Source organism: Arachis duranensis, chromosome 10, assembly GCF_000817695.3.
Source record: "Arachis duranensis cultivar V14167 chromosome 10, aradu.V14167.gnm2.J7QH, whole genome shotgun sequence".
NCBI lineage: Eukaryota > Viridiplantae > Streptophyta > Magnoliopsida > Fabales > Fabaceae > Arachis > Arachis duranensis.
This window is the reverse complement of record NC_029781.3, coordinates 7,912,731-7,931,174: the sequence shown is the minus strand read 5'-3', so window position 1 is coordinate 7,931,174 and position 18,444 is coordinate 7,912,731. Positions and strand designations below refer to the sequence as shown.

The window sequence follows — 18,444 nt, the reverse complement described above, 5'->3', positions numbered from 1 at the left end:
GAGCTTGGGAAAATCGGCTAAGGTATGGTTTCGGTTTCCCGTATCTAATATGTAATGTGGTAGGAAATACTTAGGCTAGAGGCCCTAAGATAGGCATTGAATTGTTGATGTTGTTGAATTATTGATGTATATGATGTGGTCATATATGTGATGATGATTAATGATGCCTTGGTGGTATGATGTATGAGAAATATGCATGTTGTGATATATGCTTGATGATTGGTTATGGTTGAATTGTGCGTTGAACCATGTTAATGGTGAGTATGATAATGATTGTGTGCAATAATGGTTTATTGGAATTGATATTGTTGAGAATTGGCATGAGGAAGATTATAGGATATGTCAATATGTTTGAGTTTGAGCCACTTGGGTGAAGTGGGTTAAAATGATGGGATAGTGATTTTGAAAAATGTGGTATAGTCTCAATGTGTGAGTTGAGGAGGCTTGATGTTGAATTTGACATATATTGATTGATTTCAAAGAAAAGGGATGAAATTGGCATGTTTTGAATGATTTTGAAAAGAGTGGAAATGGCTTGTTTTGAAAATGGCACTTTGTGGTTTTTATGAAAAATATGGTTTTTGGGCATACTTTGGTGGGACATAACTTGGACTACGGATCTCTATTTTGTGCCAAATCTATTTAGAAATGAAATTGGATCCGGGATGTCCATGCCGTTCGAAGAACGGGTGAAAAACGATTTAAAATAAGAAAGTTATGTCCATTGGAAAATTGGGATTTAAATTGGTGAATTCTGCAGCTTTTAACTTAGAAGATTTTTAGCAGAATGACCCCTTGCGCGTGGGCGCACTTGGCGCGTGCGCGCCATTCTTCCCGAAAACGCCATCCACACGTGAGCATGATGTGCGCGGGCGCGCCGATGGTGCTGCACCCAATGCCCAGCCATTTTCCAGAGAGTCATGCCAGAACTGTGCCAGTGTTGTGCCTGGGGCACGAGAACACCCACGCGTGCGCGTGGTTGACGCGTACGCGTCGATTGGCAAATTTTAGTCCACGCGTTAGCGTGCTTGACGCTTGCGCGTCGATGAGGTTTTTGGAGGCCATCCGCGCGTGCGCGTGGAGTGCGCGTACGCGTGGCCCTGTTTTCATCCCAAAGTTGATTTTTGAGTTTTAAAAGCCAAATTTCATACTTCTAAGCCTCCGATCTCACCACTTATATCTTAAATCATTATGAGATGTCTAGCTATGAAGAGAAAGGCTAGTGAATGTGGTAACTTGCGAGTGAAGCAAGGGAAAATGATTGATCAATGAGGATCATTGATGATTATGTGAGATGTGGAGGATGGTGGTGGAAGTGCTTGTATGCCATTGGCCGAAGAGCCGTAATTGTTTATGATTTGGCTGGTTCTGGATTGAACTGTGAGCCGGAATAGCTGTGTATGCTATGAATATTGGCTGGTTCTGGATTGAACCGTGAGCCGGAATAGCTGTGTATGCTATGAATATTGGCTGGTTATGGATTTAACCGTGAGTCGGATGGCTAGATTATTGCCGTGTTATGGCGGAGCCATGATTATGGCTAAGTATAAATGCATATATGTTGTTGAATGAATTGTGAATGTTTGCACTTCCACTATCAGAGATGAGAGTTTCCCTGGGAGGAAGCAGTGGCTAGCCACCACGTGTTTCAGGTTGAGACTCGAAACTCTTTTGACCCTATGTCGTTAGGGTGGCCAGGCACTGTGAAAGCCCCAGATGATCTCACTCCCATAAATATTCACCATTGAGGGTGATGGATATGTATCATGATTATGATCAAGCTTATATTGAGTATAACTCGAGTTGGGGAGACACGACAGAGGGACAGTCCAATGGTTAACTGCCAGGACTTGTCGGGTTGGCTCTATAACCGACAGATGATATCATCAGCCACTAGGGACAGGCATTCATCATATGCATACTATATGAATTGTCTGAGATTGCCTATTTGACTGCATATTACTTGCTAATTGTCTAAATGCCTTAACTGTTCCTATTTGTATATTCTTTGTTTGATATAACTGTGCTTGCTACATTATACTCTTGCTGGTGATTGGGAGGTCTGAAGGAATTGGAAAGGGAAATATTAGTTAGACTGAAGAATCTTTAGTCAGTTGCCTTGTATGGTTTAGCTTGTTTATAAGCTTTGATATTATCTGGAGGAAGCTCTAGGATTGCCTTCGGCTTTCCTCTATTATTATGTATTATATATGTGGAAGCTGTTACCATGCTGGGGACATTTGGTTCTCACCCATGCGGATTTTGTGGTTTTCAGATGCAGGACGTGAGGCGTCCCGCTGAGGCATGCTGGAGACTTCTATTATTGCAAAGATCCTTTGTTCTCGGGGCTATGTTTTGGTTTATATGTTCTGCTTAGATACCTTTTTTCTCCATTAAATAATATAAACTGTGATGACTCCTCTTATGGGAGATTTTGGAGAATAGGTTTTATGTATTTGTGTCCCTTTGGGTTTCCTTTGGGGTTTTCCTTATTTTATCATATGTATATATCGTTATGCTCGGACCGGTTATCTTCGCAGCCGGATCTTGAGTCTTGATATTCCTGTTTTTGACACTCCTTTGTATATATATAATCTCGCGTTGGTTATTCTTGTTCGTTATGTTTTCGATCGGAGTGTTGCGCTTTCGAGTTGCGGTTTTTGTTTACCCCTTTTTCTACAAAGGCTCCTAGTTATAATCAATCATTTATACTACTATACGTACTAAATTTTTATTTTTAGAGGTCGTAATACCTTGCCATCTTTGAATTATGACTTAAGCATAAGACTCTGTATGGTAGGGTGTTACATTTTGGTCACCTACTGTAAGTTACCAGCGGTGGATTTTTCGACGGTAAATCCGCTGGTAAATTTGACCCTAAATTTGAATTTGAGAACCTTTCTCCTCCATTTATGCAACATCACTTCTCTCCCTTTTCTCTTTCTCTCAACCAAAGAAAATGTGAAAATCCTAGTATTCCCATGGAAAATCCGGGGAGTTAAAGCGGCAAGCAGGAGCCATAGACGATTATGAAAAAGAAGAATATAAAAAGAGTTATGTAGTGGTGGAGTGAGAGTTATTAGGGATAAAATTGTCCATAAGCTATCATTCAGAGTGAGAATGAGTAATTTTTGTTACAACAAGATTGGATAAGGATGGATGTCCATTTATGGGCGGCTCAGTTTTTCTATGCTGAAAGGAGCAAGTTCTCATGACAAAGCACAATTAATGAAGTTTGAAAAGTAGAATTTGTTTGCCTATAAAAGCATGAACGAGTCAAAAAGAATACACACAAGCAATAAAAACAGTTCTCCCTCTTTCTTTATATCACAACTATTCTGAATATTTCTCTCTCTCACTCTTTATAATATTAGTAAATATATTAATTTCTTCTATTATAGTGAGATAATTATATTGATAAATATCAATACTAGAATCTTCTATTTATACTTATTTATTTTATATCTATTATATCTTTTGAGTTTATTTATTTTATAACAAGTTATCAGCACGAGACTCTAACAAAATTTTAGGAAGACTTCAGGTAACAAATTTTCATTATGTCGAAGCTCTCTCATCTTGAATTTAATGCTCTTGATATATCTCGAAACAACCATTTATCATGGATAATAGATGCTGAAATCCATTTTGATTCAATGGATCTTGGAGATACCATTAAGGCTGAAAATAATACATCCTAGAAGGATAAAGCCAAGGCTATGATTTTCCTTCGTCGTCATCTTGATGAATGATTGAAAAATGAATATCTCACATTAAAAGATCCTGCAGATCTTTGAAAAGACCTTGAAGAAAGGTACAATTATCAAAAGACGGTGATACTTCCTCAAGCCCGATATGAGTGGACGCACTTGCGTCTACATGATTTTAAATCCATAAATGAATATAATTCTGCAATGTTTCGAATCACCTCACGAATTATGTGGGGAAAAGATAACTGATAATGATATGTTGGAGACAACTTTCTCAACCTTCCATGCCTCGAATGTGGTCCTGCAGCAGCAGTATCGAGAAAAAGAATTTAAAAATTATTTTGAGTTAATTTCTTGCCTTCTTGTTGCTGAACATGAATTACTTTTAAGGAATCATGAAGCGCCCCCAACTGGCGCTGCCCCATTTCCTGAAGCAAATGCGGCAAATCATTACCACAAAAGAGGTAGATGGCAAGGTTTTAGTAGCAAGAAAAATTATGGAAGGAAGAAAAATTATGTTCACAAGAAAGGATCTCACGAGTGGGATAAAGAAAGAAACTCTGGGCAAAATAAATCAACAAAGGATAAGTATTTCCGTTGTGGTGGAAAGGGCCATTGGTCGCATACCTGTCGTACCCCAAGGCACCTAGTCGATCTTTATCAAGCATCTTTGAAAAAGGATGACAAAGGAAAGGAAACAATTTTTGTTTCAAATGATGCTGAAAATTTTACCACTCATTATAATGTATCTGATTTCTTTGAGGATCTTGAAACAAATATTGTTCATTTGATTAATGATGGAATAGTTTAATATGTGAGATTGTTAAGTATTCATATAAATAAATAATGTAAGAAACTTATTATTAAGTTTTATTTTCTATATATTTAAGTTTCAAATATGATGTATATAAATAATGAAATATTAATGTTTATGAATTTTGAAATCATTAAATGTGTCAATTTAACTGTGCATGTACTACTACTCATCTTATATTATTATTATTTGTCTTTGAAGAAAATGGCAAGGATATATAATGAAGATGTATGCCTTGCGGATAATGCAAGTTCGCACACCATTCTCAAAAGTGATATATATTTTACTCATCTTATGCCAAAAGAAGAATATGTTAAACTCTTATTGGCTTAGGTAATGTGATAGAAGGCTCCGGAAGAGCTATAATTTTGTCTCCTGGAGGAACAAAATTTATAATAAATAATGTACTATTATCTACCAAGTCTCTAAGGAACTTATTGAGTTTCAAAGATATTCGCCGAAATGGATATCATATTGAGACAATGAATGAGGGAAATCATAAATACTTATGTATCACAACTCATGATTTAAATAAAAAGGTTATATTAGAAAAGTTACCCTCACTTTCATCTGGGTTATATTATACAAAAATTAGTGCAATTGAATCACATGTCATTGTAAACCAGAAGTTTACCAGTCCAAATGAATTCATAACTTGGCATGATCGATTGGGTCATCCGGGAATAACCATGATGGAGAGAATTATTGAAAACTCCCATGGACATTCACTAAAAAACCAGAAGATTCTTAAATCTAGTGCATTTTATTGTACTACATGTTCTCAGAAAAGTTAATTTTAAGACCATTACCAGTAAAGATTGGATTTGAGTCTCTTGAATTCCTAAAAAGGATTCAAGGTGATATATGTGGACATATTCATCCACCATGTGGATCTTTTAGATATTTTATGGTCCTAATAGACACATCCTCGAGATGGTCATATGTATGCTTATTGTCTTCTCGCAACCTAGCGTTTGCGAGATTATTGGCTCAAATTATTCGATTAAAAGCACAATTTTTCAGAAAATCCAATCAAAGCAATTCGTCTTGATAATGTTGGTTAATTTACTTCCCAAACTTTTGATGCTTATTGTATAGCCAATGGAATAAGTGTTGAACATCCAGTAGCTCATGTTCACACACAAAATGGGTTAGCAGAATCACTTATTAAATGCCTAAAATTAATTGCTAGACCCTTACTTATGAGAACAAATCTCCCAACTTCGGCTTGGGGCATGCTATTTTACATGCTGTAGCACTTATTCGTTTGAGGCCAACAAGTTACCATCAGTTCTCTCCTATACAATTAGCTTTTGGCCAACAGCCAAATGTTTCCTATTTAATAATATTCAAGTGTGCGATATATATTCCCATTGCACCACCTCGCACCAAAATGAGATCCCAAAGAAAGTTGGAGATATATGTTGGATATGATTCTCCATCTATAATAAGGTATCTTGAGATACAAACTAGAGATGTATTTAAATCCCGGTTTGCATATTGTCATTTTAATGAATCAAATTTTCCAACATTAGAGGGAGAGAATAAGCTTCCTGAAAAGGAACTTAATTGGAATGCATCATCCTTGATGCATTTAGATCCTCGATCAGGACAATGTGAACTAGAAGTTTAAAAGATTATACATTTGCAAAGAATAGCAAATGAATTGCTTGATACATTTTCTGATATAAAGAAGATAACCAAATCTTATATACCATCGAAAAATGTCCCAATTCGAATTGATGTCCCAGTCAGACAACTAGCCACATAAACAAATTCACGCCAAAAGCGTGGCAGACCTGTCGATTCCAAAGACAAAAATTTTCGAAAAAGAAAAGAGATAAATACTATTCCTATTGAAAAAGACATAGTAAAGACACCTGTAGTTGTCCAAAATTCTGATATATTTTTAACGCCAGAAGACGTTCAGGTACTTGAAAATTGTGAAAATGATGAGATCTCGATAAATTATGTCTTTACAGGAGAGAAATGGGACCGAAATAAGACAACTGTTAATGAAATATTTGCATATAATGTGGCATTAAATATCATGCATGAAAATAAGGATCTTGAGCCAAGATCAGTCAAAGAATGTCGATAAAGAAATGATTGGCCAAAATGAGAAGAAGCCATGAAGGCTGAGTTAGACTCACTTGCAAAATGTGAAGTCTTTGGACCTGTAGTCCGTACACCAAAAGATGTAAAACCTGTTGGATACCGATAGGTATTTGTGAGAAAATGAAATGAGAAAAATGAAGTTGTACGCTACAAAACTCGGCTTGTAGCACAAAATTTTTCACAAAGACCCAAAATAGATTACGAAAAAATATATTCCCCTGTAGTGGATGCAATAACATTACGTTATTTCGTCAGTTTATCCGCATATCATAAATTACATATGCATTTAATGGATGTGGTAACAACCTATTTATACGGCTCATTAGATCATGATATCTATATGAAAGTCCCTGAAGGACTGAAAATATCTAAACCATCCAATGAATATTCACATGAATTATACTCAGTTAAATTGCAAAGATTTTTATATGGTCTGAAGCAATCTAGACGAATGTGGTATAATGTCTTACAGAATATCTGGCCAAAAACAGATTCAAGACTGATGATATCTGCCCATGTGTTTTCATAAAGAAATCTGCATCTGGATTCATCATAATTGCTATGTACGTTGATGATTTAAATATCATTGGAACTCCTAAAGAGATTCCAACTATTATAAAAGTTCTAAAAGAAGAGTTTGAGATGAAAGATCTTGGAAAGACTAAATTTTGTCTCGGCCTACAGATCGAGCATACAAAAAATAGGATCTTTATTCATCAAACAACATACACAGAAAAGATCTTAAAGAGATTTTATATGGATAAGTCACATCCCTTGAGTACCCCAGTGATAGTAAGATCTTTGGATGTGAAAAAGGATCAATTCCATCCTAAAAAAGAGAATGAAGATATACTTGGTCTTAAAGTACCATATCTTAGTATCATTGGAGCGATAATGTATTTTGCTAATAATACATGACTTGATATATCAGTTGTTGTGAATTTACTAGCAAGATATAGTTCCTCTCCAACCAGAAGACATTGGAGTGGAATCAAACACATCTTTCAATATCTTCATGGAACGGTTAATATGTGATTGTTTTATCCCTATAAATCCAAGTCACAACTAGTTGACTATGCAGATGCAGGATATTTGTCTGATCCACACAAAGGAAGATTTCAAATAGGATACCTGTTCACATATGGTGGTACAACTATATCATGGAGGTCTACGAAACAGACAATAGCAGCAACCTCCTCTAATCATGCTGAAATACTAGCGATACATGAAGCAAGTTGCAAGTTTTTGGCTCAGGAGTTTGATCTAATATATTCTGTCATCATGTGGACTGATTGATCAGAAGATAGCTTCAACTATCTTATTTGATGATAATACAGCATGCATTGCTCAACTTAAAGGCGGATACATCAAAGGTGATAGAACAAAGCATATTTTTTTTCAAATTCTTCTTCACTCATGATCTTCAAAATCAAGGGACAATTGATATCCAACAGATCCGCTCAAGTGATAATCTGGCAGATTTATTTACAAAGTCACTCCCAAAATTCTCCTTTGAAAGATTTGTACATGAGATTGGGATGCACCGATTTCAAGACATTAAATGATGTCGACAAGAGGGGGAGACTGTACTCTTTTTTCCTTGGTCAGATTTTTTCCCATTGGATTTTTCTCAACAAGATTTTTAATGAGGCAGTCCCCGTTACAAAGGATATTGTACTCTTTTTCCTTCACTAAGATTTTTTTTCACTGAATTTTTTTTTAGTAAGGTTTTAATAAGGCATATTCCTAAATGAGCATTTAAGGGGGAGTGTTATAACAAGGATGGATAAGAATGGATGCCCATTTATGGGCAACTCAGTTTTTCTATACTGAAAGGAGCAAGTTCTCGTGATAAGCACAATTAATGAAGTTAAAAAAGTAAAATTTATTTGCCTATAAAAATATGAACATTATAATAAAATAATTATATTAATAAATATTAATACTAGAATATTCTATTTATATTTATTTATTTTATAACAATTTTATACTATTTTTATAAATAATAAATGATCATTTGTATTTATAAAAAATGAAAACGTTCACATATCTATTTATATTAGATCGAAACTAAATTTATACCCACATAAAATATTTTCTGTATAATAAAAATATTCTGTCAGTATTTTTATCTTTTATGAGTATAAATGGTTATTTATTCGACGATAAAAGTGCTTAAAAGTTTGGTTTATTGTTACTGACTGCGGGTCCCATTATGAGAACGGGGACACTAGTTTTAGTGTGTCAAAACGTGTCGTTTAGTACAATACTATTCCATGATCATCAATCCGATAGACGACCGCCAAATAAAAATGCCGTTTGGATAAAAGCAACCACACTCCGTCGCTGCGTCACCCTTCCACCGTTTTCGGTTAAGCCTCAAAATGGAAAATAATAAGCTAATAACAGAGAAACAAAGAACCTGCTGGAAACTAGTAATAACCCAACTTTGAAAAAAAACCAAGAAAAAGTGATTCTCTCTTTCTTTTCTATACCGACCATTTCCAAAACGCCACACTCACCAGCTTCCCTGATGTCGCTTGCATCGTTCTCGATCCTCCGCCACCACCACCGCACGGTGGTGTCTCCCGCCTCATCACTCCCAACTCTCAACACCATCCTCCACCGTTGCTTCCGGTGCCTCCCGTTCGGCGCGGCGGCGGCCACCGCCAGACACCACCGAAACCCTAACCAGCAACGGCAACAGCAACCCCCAAGCAAGAACCTCCTGAAAGCAAAGCAAACCTTCAAAAAGTTCTCCTCCTCCTTGGCTCCCGTCCTCTCCCTCGAGGATTCGCCTCCCTTGTCCGACTCTCAAGCCGTCGGCATCGTCGCAGCCTCCCAGGCCAACTTCATGCGCGTCATCGTCCAAGAACAAGAACCTTCCAGAACGAAACTTCCAGAAGCCTCTTCTTCTTCTTCGGCTGGCTTGGAGCTACTGTGCGTGGTGAGGGAGCTGCTGAAGAAGATAAAGCGGAGAGTGATGGTTGGTGACAAGGTTCTAGTAGGTTCCATTGACTGGGTTGATCGAAGGGGCATGATCGAGAATGTGTTCCAGAGGGATAACGAGATTCTTGACCCTCCCGTCGCCAATGTTGATCACCTGCTTGTGCTTTTTTCGCTTGACCAACCCAAGGTTGAGCCGTTTATGCTCACAAGGTTCCTTGTTGAGGCCGAGTCCACTGGTATTCCTCTCACCCTTGCGCTCAATAAGATTGAGCTTGTGGATGGAGAGGTTCGTGGTTTTTCTTCTGATTTTGTTTTCCTGTTTGGTTTGTGATATTGTGATATGGCTGTTAGATTGTTTCTTAGAACTAAACTAATTGTAAAGAAAAGAAAAGAAAAGAAATGATTATTTCCTTGGAATTTTATTGATATGTGATCCTAGGCTATATTTTGAGAGTTTTTTGAGGGGTGAACATGGAGTTTAATCAGACTGTAGAGGAGGAATGACTTATAATAGAAATGAATGGAGAAGGCATAGAATGGAATGGAGTGACAAGGATTTGCATGCTGCATTGTTATTTGGTTGTTTGATGAAGAAAAGGAGAGGGAGGGGAGACTTATTTATTAACTGAAACTGGACTCTTTAGGTTTCATCGAATGGTTATAACCTTCTATTCTATATTTTGGTAAAGAATGTTTAAAAGTTGAAACTGCTTGGATGTTGATCAGAGTTTCTCAACTTGTTGCTAGAAAGCATCAGTGACTCTTTTAGTTATTGTGTTGGGTTTGATTGTCTTGTGCTGCCTAGTTAATAATTGCTTTGCGTGTTTTCTAGGCTGTAAGTTCGTGGAAGTCTAGGTTGCGCAGCTGGGGCTATGAGCCTATTTTCTGCAGCGTGGAGTCTGGACATGGACTTGATCTACTTGCATTCAAATTGAGAGACCAAACAACCGTGATCGTAGGTCCTAGTGGAGTTGGGAAGTCTAGTTTGATCAATGCCCTCAGAAGCAATCCCCGTGTTTGTGATGCTGAAGAAGGGGAGAATTGGTTCGAACCCGTGGGTTTTCTTTCTCATGTCCTTGTCTTTGTCTTTTGATGTCTGCTACTATGTGTGTGAGATTTTAATACTTTGTATGATTTGTGCACCTGCATTATTTCTAGATTTTAGGTAGCAAGTGGTTTGAAGAACAGAGAGTTGGGGAGGTTTCAACAAGAAGTGGCAGAGGGAAGCATACTACTCGCCATGTCTCTTTGCTTCCATTGTCTGGAGGGGGTTATCTTGCCGACACACCTGGATTTAACCAGCCTAGTTTATTGAAAGTGACAAAGCAGTCTCTTGCACAGACTTTTCCCGAAGTTCGTACTGATTATGTTATGATCTGCTAAATTCAATGTTGATAGAATTTTACCTGTTTATCTGGTCTTATATTTGTTTTTCCCTATACAGATCAGGAAAATGGTTAGTGCCAATGAGCCTGCAAAATGCTCATTTAATAATTGTCTACATCTGGGTGAACCTGGGTGCATTGTGAAGGGCGATTGGGAAAGATATTCATACTATTTTCAACTGCTTGATGAGATCAGAATCAGAGAGGAGTTCCAGCTAAGGACATTTGGAACTAAAAGAGAAGGTGATGTAAGGTATGAAAAGCAAGTTAAAAATTATGAATTATACACAGTACTGGGAATTCCTTTTAACAATTATAATCTAATATACATTAGTTTCCATATATTATGACATGAAAGTAGGATCATGCTAGAGTGTTTTTTAATGAATAGTGAAGGTTTTTTTTTTTTAATACAATAGAGAAAAAATAAAGACATCAAGTGCAATGCACACTCCTCTTGAAAATTTAGTTACAATATTCAATTTTCACCCAAATTCACTCTCCACCAAAGAAATTCCCATAGAATCTTGTCTATCTAGTGACTTTGTTTTTCATTTTCTTTGCCTTGTACTTGTAAACATTATGGTGGAAAATGGAAACTGAAAAGTAGCAGCAGGGGGGAAAAATTATCCTTCCTGGGGTATATAGCAGTGCAAAATACTTACTGGGATAGTTGAGTAAATTCATGATGAAACTTCTGCTCGCAATTCAGTGCCTGTCTAACTCTTGTATGAAGATTTCTAGAATCAGACACATTAATGCTATCTAAGTGAGATTATTATTTGGAACCAAAGAAGCATAGGAGAGTGTCTCGGAAGAGGATTAACCAGTCGATTTTAGATGAATTAGATGAACTGGACGACAACGGCGACGACACTTCAATTGATGAGGAGAATGATCCCATTTTAAGGGCTATGAAGAATGAAAACTCTTAGAAAATAGTCAATCACCAGCACACATTGTAAATAGTTTCCGACTTGCGCTTAAGTAACAGCGTAACAGCGTCCCGTATTTCCGGTTCCCATTACCAAAGGCATTTTTTGATGTTTTTGTTGACCTTCTTTGACGTAGGTTCAAGTATGTACTGAGTCTGTTGTACTATGTCAACAATGGTAACGGACATATCTTTCTGAAATTCTGACCAAGTGAAGCCTTGATCTATGCTGTTGCCTATGTTAGCTTGGACTATTTCATTATATGCTCCAAGTAAGGGTGTGTATGGGTCGGTGAAACTGGGTTTGATACCCAACTCGAAATATATACCGGACATATTTATTAGATTTGAATCCGACTCTAGATCTGATGAAACCTATACACTTTCGGGTTATGATTATACCGGATAAAAACTGAGTGAAAATCGGGTCGTTAACATTACATTACTTTGAAAATATTCAAATTTCTAAGACTCCAATCATTTTTTGATATGGTAAAATTTACTTAGAAAAATATAACTAAAACTAACTCTTCTCTAAAATTAAAGCATAACCATAATCAATACTAATATTGTCTAATAACACTAAATATTTAAACTAATACAAATAATACAATATTATGTATTAGTCTAATATCTTATGTATTTTAAATATAAAATATTAACTTATAGTCTTATAATAATTAATAATACAAAATATTAAAGTTTACAATATTTAAATTTCACATAAGAATGGTCATCATTTATCACTAATAACACAAAATATTAATTGTGTATGAAGATCGGACCACCGGACCGAGTTCGGGTGATCCGAACCATGGCCCGGATCTGACCCAAAATAATGATCGGGTCTATTTTTAAGACATTTACCCGATCTTAGACCCATTAAAATTACACCAAAATAACTCTTAAAGTGTTTGAGACTAGACCAAATCTTCGCACTAGACCGGACCATGCACACCCCTAGCTCCAAGAGTCTCTTTTGCTTGGTTTAATTTTTAACAAAATCAGAACTCATAAACATGCCCCTAAGAACAATATTATATGATCAATAAAACTTATTAGTTGATATTATTAGAAAACGTTAGTTTCTTTAACATTTTTCATGTACCAATGCTTAGAATGGTAATAGCAACCAAATCAGCATTCAGCACAAATGTAAATACTTGTGTTCAGATGTGGCTCATTGATGGGTTCATAAATTGATATGCTTCATATAAAGGTGGTAGAGATCAAGTATTTGGTAATTATACATTTTCGAAACATCTGGTCATCTGCAAACCTATTGTGGTTTGAATCAATCAAGCATTTTATTTTTTATTTTTCTGACAGGAATCAGTCGAGCTTAAATCAGCAAATTAGGAGGTAGAGTTAACATGGGCACACATTGACCACGAACATGTGCCAAATTGTAGTAAAGTATTTCGCTCAAATTTCAAAACTTGTATTTAACAACTTAAATAATTAGCAATTTATTTTTCAGCTCAAGACAATGCCGACTTAACTTTCTTCAATATAACTGGCACTGTGAGATTACAGCAAGCGTCCTCATTTAAAGAAGAAAGTGGCATTTCACCATGACATCCCAAATCCGCATTCTCTAATTGATGGAATAAGCTTTTAAAAAGGACTCAACTTCCTTACTGCAAAGAACATTCGGATCCGTGTTCCACACCTCATCATAAAGAAAAAGACTGAATTTTGTTATGCTTCTTCCGTATTAAAGTTTGAACATAAAAAAAATTGGTAATTTTATCTACTGTTCTATGGATTTTTGAAACCGTAAAAGTTTTTCTTGCACAAAAGTGTTATTATAATCCTCAATTAACTGTTGCTCTTTTTGCTACATAGAAGAATCTTTCATCACTTTCAGCCACTTCTATAGAAAATTAATTTGGAGCTCCAACTCGTTTTACCTAACAAAAATATTGTCAAACACTTTAGAATTAAACTTCAGAGAGTTCCGAAAACTTGCCATGCACCTCTCTATAACCACACCGCCATGATTGATTCACAATATTTCTGTACTCTGGATGGATAGCCTAAGCTGCAATAAACTGAAAAAGTTTGTTCCTTTTCGATTGGGGCCAACCTTTACATAGAACTAAGAAAGGACAATTATCAGATTAAAGTCTATTTAATATTTTTGTATAAGTCTCCAGAAATAAAGATAGTCATCTACTATTAATACAAATCCGATCAAACTTTTTTACCATCTCAACATAGTATTTTATTCTTCTATACCAAAAAAAGCGTCTTCCAATAATCTTTAAGTCAATCAGGCCGCTATTTCCCTAATGAAGCAGCAAACCGACCATCAATTTTGTCACCAACTATTGTTAATGTTCAACCAACATTTATTTTATTTACGTAGAATTCATTAATTTACTTTTGTCCGGTTAGCAAAACAGAATCTCAATACCAAAACAAATCCAAACTATGTGTGTCAGAGTTCATCAACCTTCTTTTGTTTCTTTTGTCCATTAATATTCAAACTCCATTATATCATGTAAGAATTATTTTTGCTTACATATTGCATACAGATTCTTAGGTTGGTTTTGGGAGTATATATCAGGATTTGAATTTGAAGATTTGACATTTTGACTAGGAATAAGGGTTTCAATATGCTGCAGGATTTTTGAGTTACTATTTTTCAAGTCTGTTAAGTTGATGCACATAGTGAGACTTTTTTTTGGACTGGACATAGAGACTGAACTTGAAGAGGCACAAACAATTTTAAAATAAGGAGCTCTTATTTTGTATATTTTGTTTTGGGCAATGCCATGTTTGGTACACCCATCACAAAAATGTAATAACTTGAAAAAAAAGTATGAAAATATAAAATGAGAAAGATGTTCCTAAACAGAAAAAAGAAATAAAACAAAAAATTTGAGTATACGAATAGATTTTTAGTTTTTTTTTTTCTTTGTTTGATTTGTCATATGCTTTATTAGTGTTGGAGGATGATAAGTGCTTAACCAACACAGGTTTGCCCCTCTTGAGCTTGTTTAGTGGAAAACAATTTCATGTGATTCGGGTGGATTTCGTAAAAAATAGATTAAGTGAAAAATAATGGTTAAGATGAGAGATTTTGGGTAAGTAAACTTGTGAGGAAAAACACTTCTATTAATAGCAAATAAGCAATACGAGAACTAATGATGAGAAATAGAGGTGGAGAACAAGTGTTCAGACCTCCACTAATGTCACAAGAGGATGAATGAACTTTGTTTAAAGTGGACAGGAGTTGGTTAATGGTTGTCAAGTGTTTTGGAGAACACCTGAATGCCAATTTTTTATTCGTGAAGGCGATGAATGTAATGAAGAACAAAATGAGAGAAAATTTGGGAAGAAGAAAAGATGGATTTTTTAACTTCTCAGTTTCAAAAGTAAGAAAGGTCTAGAAGAAAGTGAAAGTGAAAAGTATGGTTGAAGGTCTGTGAAGAAGAAGGTGATAAAGTGAAGGTGAAGGTGAAAGTAAATGGTAAAGGGTGAGAGTGAAAAGTAGTGAAAGTGAAGATGAAAGTTTGGTTGAAGGTCTGTGAAGAAGAAGATGATGGTTTGAAGAGATGGCTTGATGTTCTTTTATAGTGTAAAACCACGATGAAGAGGAAATCTATTGTTCATTGGTTTTTAATCTGATATTTGGTTTACTGCTTTTTCCAAAATATCTTTAGGTATTCCTGTCACCTCAAATCTTGTCAACTGGAAAGGTAAGAAGTTGATTTCCACAAATTAAACTAAAGCTCATGGCATGTGACATCAGTGAAGGGACATCTAGTTTAGTTTTCTTTTAACTAGATGACACATTTACACTCAAAATCCAACCAATCCACTTCTATCAATTTAGTTCTCACTAAAGAGAAATTCAACTTCTCAAGGTGTTCTTTTGGGTTCCATCCTTTTACACAATACCTTTGAGAGGAACTTAACTCTTGTTTGACCATGTTTGTAAGTCATTTTTAAAATTATTTATGTACAAAAAAAGTTTATATTTTTAGTACACAATCATAAGCCCCCATGCAGTCTTTGAGAGTACAAAGAATTTTCTCAATTTAAATGAAGAAAGAGGGATGATTTGATTTAATATAATAATTTAATATATATTTTGAGGAAATAAGAAAAGGAGAAATTCTTACCCTTTTAATTAAATACGTTCTAAATTTAAGTACCTGAATTTGGAGAGACACATAAGGAGAGAGCGTGTTTCTCGTCATCTTGTTAGGACATTTTTTACACAGCGCAGTATCATCACTACTATCACCACCACCATCCAAACCTTTTGTCTTCTTCAACAATTGGGAGTTTTTCTTAGGGCAAAGGACACTTCCACATTCAACTTCGTTCTATCTTTTTACTCTGTCTTCTTACTTGGTAAGACCATTTTTCTTCTTTCCTTGTTTTTGTCTTAACCCCTCTCAACCTCCATGTATATTGGGTTGCTAATTTTGGAATTAGCTATAGGAATTCTTTGATAAAGATCTTTCACCTTATAACTTTGGATGTTATATCCTCATTTGTATACGTTTTCAATGAAATCACAAATAAAAAAAAAGAAATTGAATTAAAATTATGAGCAATGTTCATTAGTAACCATAAATAGATATAAAAATAATTTAATTAAATTAAATTTTTTTTTTTTGCAGGAGGAGGGTGTGATTTTAAGAAAAGCAAGATTATCTACTGCTATTTTTCTTTTGTCCCTTTTTTTAGGCCAAAAAAGGAAGGTACCCATAACTTTCTTGCCCTATTTATGCTATACTCTTTTTTAGGAGCTTGGACGGTGGGACACTTCACTTTTTGGAACTATTTTGTACCATAAATTTTTTAAGATGCATCATTCACATCTTTTGAATGTATGATTGCTAATACAGTTTTTTCATACATTACAGGATGCTTGCAGAATAATATAACATAAACATTGGCTCTTGATAAAGAAGTCTTTTAGAATTAAAATTCTAACTACTAAAGCTGAAATTAGGCACAGTACTTCTTAACGTACTTGAAATTGATGGGGCCGGTGGTTGTTCCATGATTCGGGTCCACCAGGATGCAGTGTCTGTTGGGGTGTATTTCAGAAATAATGTAAGGACCCTTCCATTTGGGAGCCCATTTTGACAAAGACATCTTTCTCATTACTGCCTCTATTGATTTTAGTACCAGATCTCCCTCTAGAAACACCCTAGACCGAATGTACTTGACATAAGCTAATGTTGGTCTCCGGTGATATTCTTCCATCTTGCTTCCCACAACTTCTCTTTTTTCTTCCAACTCTTGCAACTCAGCTTCACGATCCCTTGCCTTTTAGAATACGCGCCAACTCCCTACGAGTAACCTGGGTGTTCTCGTCTTCCTCCATATTCTCCGGATTTGTGAATGGAGGTGGTGAGGGAGTTCTATACCTCGATTGATCTCTAGCCATCACGTCGAAGTGTTCCTCCCCAGTGGAGTCGCCAGGTGATTCGGGTGGATTTCGTGAAAAATAGATTAAGTGAAAAATAATGGTTAAGATGAGAGATTCGGGGTAAGTAAACTTGTGAGAAAAAACACTTCTATTAATAACAAATAAGTAATATAAGAACTAATAATGAAAAATAGAAGTGGAGAACAAGTATTGAGACCTCCACTAATGCCACAAGAGGATGAATGAGCTTTGTTTAAAGTGGACAAGGGTTGGTTAATGGTTGTCAAGTGTTTTGGAAGAACACCTGAATGCCAGTTTTTTACTCGTGAAGGCGATGAATGTAATGAAGAACAAAATGAGAGAAAATTTGGGGAGAGAAAAAGATGAATTTTTTAGCTTCTCAGCTTCAGAAGTAAGAAAGGTCTAGAAGAAGGTGAAAGTGAAAGTGAAAAGCTTGGTTGAAAGTCTGTGAAGAAGAAGGTGATAAAGTGAAGGTGAAAGTGAAGGTGAAAGTAAAGGGTAAAGGGTAAAGGGTGAGAGTGAAAAGTAATGAAAGTGAAGGTGAAAGTCTGGTTGAAGGTCTATGAAGAAGAAGGTGATGGTTTGAAGAGATGGCTTGAGGTCCTTTTATAGTGTAAAACCATGATGAAGAGTAAATCTATTGTCCAATGGTTTTTAATCTGATATTTGGTTTACTGTTTTTTTTTTCCAAAATATCTTTAGGTATTCCTGTCACCTCAAGTCTTGTCAACTGGAAAGGTAAGAATTAATTTCCACAAGATAAACTAAAACTCATGGCATGTGACATCAGTGAAGGGACATCTAGCTTGGTTTTTTTTAACTAGATGACATCTTTACACTCCAAATCCAACCAATCCACTCCCACCAATTTAGTTCCCACTGAAGAGAAATTCAACTTCTCAAAGTGTTCTTTTAGGTTTCATCCTTTTACCCACTACCTTTATAAGGAATTTGACTCTTGTTTGACTATGTTTGTAGGTCATTTTTAAAATTATTTATATACAAAAAATATTTATATTTTTAGTACACAATCAATATGTTTCCAAGATAATAAGATCAAATAGTTCCTACAATTTGTTTATACTTTCTAAAGACCAATCATTACACATCAACAT

General features: G+C 35.6%; 1 protein-coding gene across 1 annotated transcript; it reads left to right on the top strand.

Moving 5' to 3' along the window:
- The first annotated feature begins 8,903 nt into the window (after positions 1 to 8,903).
- Positions 8,904 to 11,341, top strand: LOC107468887 (small ribosomal subunit biogenesis GTPase RsgA 1, mitochondrial). Its single transcript, XM_016088267.3, has 4 exons — positions 8,904 to 9,877; positions 10,424 to 10,645; positions 10,750 to 10,944; positions 11,036 to 11,341. Exons 1-4 carry the CDS (start codon positions 9,176 to 9,178, stop codon positions 11,324 to 11,326), a joined length of 1,410 nt encoding a protein of 469 aa, XP_015943753.3. The 5' UTR covers positions 8,904 to 9,175; the 3' UTR covers positions 11,327 to 11,341.
- Positions 11,342 to 18,444: the final 7,103 nt, after the last annotated feature.

Excerpts from the sequence above, each read along its gene's own strand:
- LOC107468887 (XM_016088267.3), top strand. The coding sequence starts at position 9,176 with ATGTCGCTTGCATCGTTCTCGATCCTCCGCCACCACCACCGCACGGTG. Across the intron at positions 10,646-10,749 it reads GGGAGAATTGGTTCGAACCC|ATTTTAGGTAGCAAGTGGTT; the intron begins GTGGGTTTTCTT and ends CATTATTTCTAG. Across the intron at positions 10,945-11,035 it reads TTGCACAGACTTTTCCCGAA|ATCAGGAAAATGGTTAGTGC; the intron begins GTTCGTACTGAT and ends TTCCCTATACAG.